The 6473-nt window shown below is 41.6% G+C and overlaps 1 protein-coding gene across 2 annotated transcripts in view; it reads right to left on the reverse strand.

Annotated features, from left to right (window-relative positions):
- dab1a (DAB adaptor protein 1a) overlaps positions 1-6258 on the reverse strand; it is a gene marked incomplete at both ends in the record, with an annotated part of 74500 nt that extends 68242 nt beyond the window's left edge. For both annotated transcript variants that reach the window (XM_080016978.1, XM_080016977.1), the window contains one exon: positions 6189-6258. In XM_080016978.1, the coding sequence (XP_079873104.1) occupies positions 6189-6258 (70 nt within the window). The remainder of the gene's footprint in view (positions 1-6188) is intronic.
- Positions 6259-6473: the final 215 nt, after the last annotated feature.

The following is a 6473-nucleotide window of genomic DNA, read 5'->3' on the forward strand; positions in this document are numbered from 1 at the left end:
ACAGATGTTCATGTCCGTGGTAATGCTTTGTTCATGTTTATTTTCTTAATAAAAAAGTATGTTTGAATAAGAGAGTATCTTTGGAAGCAGCTTATCCATAAACACCATTTAACATGTTATTTATTTAACAAGTACGATCAGATTATATACATATTGATTTTATATAGAATTTTTGATATAAAAATGACAATGAGGGGAGATAGAAACACTCCATGTCCGTTGGTATGTCATGGTATGTGGTCTACTTGACCCGTACTGGACCTGAAGGTCTCCTCTTTTTAACTATTAGTATTTTAGACACTTTTAATCCGATCTATCTGAGAGTTTAGCTGTAGGGTTCTCCAGTAGATGTCCTTCGGGCTTGTAATGCCTTTGAGACTGGAACTGTGACTTCTTCTGATATTCAGTTTCCCCAAAATATTTCCTCATTTACTTTTAATGAAAGTAGATGCACATACTGTAAGTGTGGTTTTCTACATTGGGTATCTATTGAAGCAGAGGTATCTATTGATATGTTGAGTTATTTTTTAGTTATTTGAGAATTGCTTGGAGTTAATCATCAGATAATCAATAAGAGTCTAATCATTTCAGAGAACTAGGGATTGGCATCCTTCAATGTCTCCTTCTAAATTGATTTATTCTTCTTTAATCCCTTTAGTGTCTTATGTAATGCACTTGTGTAGGAGACGTGCTCTACAAATAAACCTTCCTTCTCTTTGGCAAGCCTCAGAGACGGAGGCAGATAGGATCCAGGACGGGAAGCAAAGAGCGATCTGCATGCACGCCGCATGGAACCTGATTATGAAATTCCAAACACAATCACGATCCCATAAAATAAAGTCTTAGGTGTTGGCAAGGTGAGCCCAGCACATAAAGGTAGGTTCAATGTGTATTTCCGTATTTCCGTTTGTTCGCTGAGGCCAACATACTTTGCACAGACATATTATCAAGCCGCTGTTCTAATTTGTCATTCCAATAAAAAAACAGCTCGGTCTAGCAGACTGCCGACTGCCATGTCTTATTGATATTTGATCCTAAGAATGCTTTTCTTTTACTAAATTAATAGTTCTACTAATCCACATCGCTGAGCACGTTAATCGTCCCGCTGCCAAGCATTACAACTCGGAGGCTGTAAACCTCGACAAACAACTTCCTGTTTTAATGTTCTGCAGACAATTCACCTCCATGCCGAGGTTTGTATCAGGACGGTGAACAGAGAGGAACAGGAGGATGTGACTGAAGCTGCTTTCAGACATGCACTCTGGACAATGTCCGGATAATCAGGTCTGAATATTGTCCAAAGTTTCCCTTTCACACATGTAGCTCACAACCGGAGATTGTCCGTGTCAGACGCGTTCACACAACCTGGAAATAATTAGTTTGGTTTAGAAGAGGGGCGGAGCCTGGATAGAGCGTGCAGGATGCGGGACGCGATGCAATGACGCTGCAGAGTTTTACAGCACAACCAAGATGGCGAACGAGGCTACCGACCTATGATGAAAGTCAACACAGTAGTTGTGACTTTTTTGCGTTGATACTCCATGTATTTGAACGTCTCCGCGATATAAACAAAAGAGTGGAAAGGAATATCAAGAAAATCGGAAAGAAGTACAAAGCAGCTACGCTCCGTGCACGAAGATCTGCACAAAGGTAAATGTCTTCACCGTCCACGAGTGGGCGTGTTGATGACATCACCAGTCGTATGACAGAGACGTCATCAACACTCGCTCGCTGTGAATTCTCCGTACAATCACCTGCTCTGTTCACACACACTGCTCAATCGGACATTACGCAGACTTTGTACTAGGGTGCTGGCTCGGTAAAGTCCGGTTAATGTCCAGTCCAACTGATTTGGACATTTGCTTTCACACATACAGTTCATCCGGGTAAAGTCCGGATAATTTCAGGGTTACAGTGCATGAGTGAAAACAGCTTTAGATAGAGTTTTCATTTAAGCTTATCCTATTTGTATATACTTTTACTTTGTCCACATTTTTATCTTATTTTTACTTGTCTGTATATATATATCAATAGTACACATTTTAGGTTATCTTTCCCCATTTATATTCACATTTTTAAGTGTGACGTTCACATTTGTCTGCAAATTTGTCTTTCAGTTTAACTTCACTTACTTGATTCATGGAAATATAAACCTATGTTTCCCATGTTAATAAAGCCAAATTGAATTGAGAGCGAGGGAGCGAGAGAGAGTTGTGGATTTATTGTGGATTAATAAAAGCGTATTCCTCTCCAGCCAATAAGATAGTAGGTTTGTGCAAATGCTAAAGGTTGCAGGTTATCTCTGCCTTGTCATTGTAATTCAATAAGAGCAGAACCTTCTGGTGAGGAGGAGGAATCACACACTCTGATGAGACGACCCCCGAGCGTCACAGGACCAATGTAATTACTGTGCACTGGACACGCGCACACGCACGGAAAATGAGTTTTCTGCGAGACGAAAAAATGCACACATACACACCGATAAGCCAAAGTTCACTGTGTGCCTGGGTGTGTGTGTGTACTGTGATATCATAGATCTCTCCTCCATGTTCACTGTTTAGTCTCTCTCTTTCTCTCTCTCCCCCTCTCCATCTCCCTGTCTCCGTCTCCCCCAGTGAAAGGCCATTTCGCCGTCAGACTGGAGCTAATGCAGTGTTGTAGAGTCAGTTTGGTTTATTTAGTGGACAATTTAAAGTGGACCTATTATGCTCCTTTACAGCAAGTCAATATATGGATTTTGAGGTCCAAAATCATGTTTTTTGCTGTAAATACCACTGAGATTATGCATTAGAGCCATTCAAACATACCTTAGAACCCATACCTTGTTAGAATGGTTGCTCCATAACGCACTGTTTTTGTGGATGGAGTCACCCTTCTGGGGCCCCTACTTCTGTGAGCCAATGGGGTTTGAGCTTTACTCCGGGCTCCATTTTATTTACCCGGTATACTTTCAAGGATTTCACCTTATCAGTACACTAAAATCTGTTCTGAAAGAATTTGAGGCGAGAAATAAGCAATCCAGTTGCTGAATCTTCACTCATATTAGGTCTACAAGTCCTCATTTAAAAGTTTGTACCAACTTTTATTGCCGTGCTCCAAGCTTGTGGGAGACACAAACACCGCGACGCACCCGGACACCACCACACACAGGGATTTTTTGTTTCATGTAAACTTTGGAAAATAAAATAAAACAAATAAATACATCTATAATAAAAACACACTATTTGTGTTGGTTTTGTTTGGAGAAATGCACAGCAGATCGTGCACCATAGCCTCCAGTCTATTTTCCGCATACTTTCTTTTTTCTTTTTTGAAAGAAACACAGCAGAATTCTTTTTGAAATACTTCCATTTCCATCGTCTCTAGTTTCTTCACAGACAGTTGGTATTAATTCCTCTTTATTTTAAAAGATTTGTTTGTCAAGTTACTCGTATGGGGGGCGGTTCTAATTACAAGAATATCCTTGGTGACGTGTATCAGGGCTGCAAAGCTGAACGGCGTGTTTCACCGCATGTTTTTTGAGACAGACAACTCACCAAAACTGACTGAGTTCTTATTTTATAGTTTTTGTGTTAGAAGGTCCCTCAGCGACCCAAATGTATGTACACAAGGGCTGAAAAAGTACATTTTTCATAAAAGGTACCCTTGAAGTCATTACTATAATTTTCATGGTATTGTATGGTATTGTAGTGACTGAGCTTATTATGGTGTTGATTTTTTAACTGAAACTGTAATCTTAACTAAACAAGCTTATCAATCAAAAAAAAAGTATGTATATTATATATATACACACACACAGACACACTTTTTTCCCTGTGGCTCCGCCTCCTTGTCTATCAAATTCCACCACAGATTTAGAGTGGGAGGGGCCAAGGCGATCCCAAAAACCTCAGACCAACCAAAAGAGGGGAGAAGCTTAGGAACAGGTCGGTTTTATCAGCATGGTTTAGAAAGGAAACATTAGTTACAATAAAAAATTCTAGTGATTCAGCTTTAAATGGAAAAAGAGGCAATTAGGATAGAGAGATGAGAAAAAAAGGAAAAATATGCTGTGTTCTTGTCATTTGGTTCAAATTGTTGAACGCGTGTGGGTGTGTGTGTGTGTGTGTGTGTGTGTGTGGGTATATGTGTGTTCTGTGTGAGGTCTGTGTCTATCTAAGCATCCTTTACACAAAAAAGCGCTCTTCGCGTTGGCACACACACACACACACACAGCGGAGCTTTATCAAACAGCTTCCAATACTTGGAACAGACTCAAAGTGGTAAATTATTGCATTTGACTTTCATCACCCGTCTGTGTGAGTGTGTGTGTGTGCGTGCACGTGCAGCTGTGACCCAGATCAGAGCAGTGGTGGCTTTCTCTGCGAGCCCAGGGAGTCGGATCCATACGCCGCAAAGACGCCGTTACACAATGGATAAAAATGACTTTGACATCAAGACTAAAACAATACTATGAGCCTATATAATTACTATATAATATGTTTCAATGCGGCCTGCTTTCACTTCCTGTTGGGAAGGAATCTCGCTTTGTTCTCCTCATGACAAGTTTGGGGAGATTCCATAAAAATGTATTGTCGCTAAACGAGGAAAAAACACTTTTAATATTGTCTTTAGAATTTTTAATCTTTACAATTGTACCCAGACGTAGGGAACCATGTGTACTACCACAGATAAGGAGAAAAGGAAAAAATGACCTATAATTGATTTTAGTAAAGATATGGAGCTGTAGTGTAGCTGTGGTGTAGTAGAAATATGGAGAGTAATGTGGCATAATGAGCTCAAAAACATTTCAAAATTATAGCAGAAACTGGAGATCATATCATATCACTACGCTATGATCCTAATGTGCTGGCAAAATTTGGAATAATATATAGTAGTAGTATAGTATAGACCTATATTTCCAAATTAGTTTTACCCCCCACAGTGACCTTTCCTGATTCCTAATATGTGGTTCGATTTTCAGATTTTTCAATTAGAATTGAGCTCCTTAAGCATCGTTAAGCTTTGGTTGGTTAGGATTTGATATCGAACTTCTTCATCTTCTCACCACTGATAGTACATGTTCTCGACCACAACGGCAAAAAAACATTTTTCATTAACATTAAAGATATCTTGGCTTTGTTAAGCCGTTTGTTATGTCCCACAGTTCGATCCACTCAGGTTTTTTATCTCCAAAATAGCGATGCTGAGATGTAACAGGTGGGGAATGGGTGGGAAACTGGAAGGTTTGTTTGTGGCGGTTTTGAGCCAAACTTCATAAAAAAAAATTGAAAACGGAGGAAACTGACACAAACACATGGAAACATGTTTCCTGGATGAAATTTGAACCGCAGCGCTTCCCACTGCGCCACCGTTCCATTTCTCGCCTGGACGCTGAGGGGTAAAACATCCATCTTTCCTCTCAGACCCTCATCTGGGGTCCTGTCCCACTGCACTGCAGTGTGTGTGTGTGTGTGTGTGTGTGTGTGTGTGTGTGTGTGTGTGTGTGTATGAGTGCGTGCGTGCGTGCGTGTAGCAGTGTGAATGATGAACATGATCTCCGTCACAGGAGAACAATGCTGTTTCTAAACAGGACACAGAGCCGCCATGAGGCACAGAGTGTGTGTGTGGGAGTGTATGTGTGTGTGTGTGTGTGTGTGTCTGCATGCATTCGTGCGTGTGTGTGTGTGTATCTGTCATGATATTCTGCAAAAGTTCTGTATGATAATGCACAATTCCAGTGTGAACCATTCTGCATCTTGTGGTATTTGTATTCCCATTGTGAATACTGTTTGGTCACTACATCCTGAGGTGCATTCTGGGTCATTTTTTCTGGACTATATATATGGAATTGCTCAAGTTCAAGTTCAAGTTCAGATTTATTCACTTTATGCAGTAAAACTCTGCTTGGTGGTGTTTACTGTGGCGCGCAGGGCTCGTGACTCACATATGGAAATAAGATCATATCAAACGAGGTAAAGTAAGAAAATACATTTTATTAATCCCCGAAAAGAAATTGGTTGATGCAGTCAAGAACAAAAGAAAGAGAGAGAGAGTACATGAAGACAAGGTACTGAAGTATCAAGAGAACAAAATTATAATCCATCTCTGTGGTTGGTGTGTTTGTTATGAGGTAAAGAGGTAACACTTGTAGTTCACTGGTTTTACTGGTGGAGCCAACGGTTGAGTAACTTGGTCGCTCGGCCTACCTTTCCGTTTGGAGTCGCGTCTGACGGTTCCAGGCCTGAGCGCTGTCGGCAGCTCCGTCTCTGTTGACATCCTCGGGCTCCCACCGGACAGGCCTGGGCCTTGGCTCCACTCGACTGGGGCCCGCGGGGCTCCGCTGGGCGCTGTGGGGGGCCGGCTCGCCGCAAAATCGGGGTCGAGTGTGTGCGTGAAGGCGCCAAGTGTGTGTGTGGGCACACAGGCTCATGGGAGAGGGAGGGGCTTCAGCCCTGACACGACATCCCACACACACCCACAGAGAGCTGGAC

This window comes from Zeus faber, assembly GCF_960531495.2.
Source record: "Zeus faber genome assembly, chromosome: 1".
NCBI classification, from domain to species: Eukaryota; Metazoa; Chordata; class Actinopteri; order Zeiformes; family Zeidae; genus Zeus; species Zeus faber.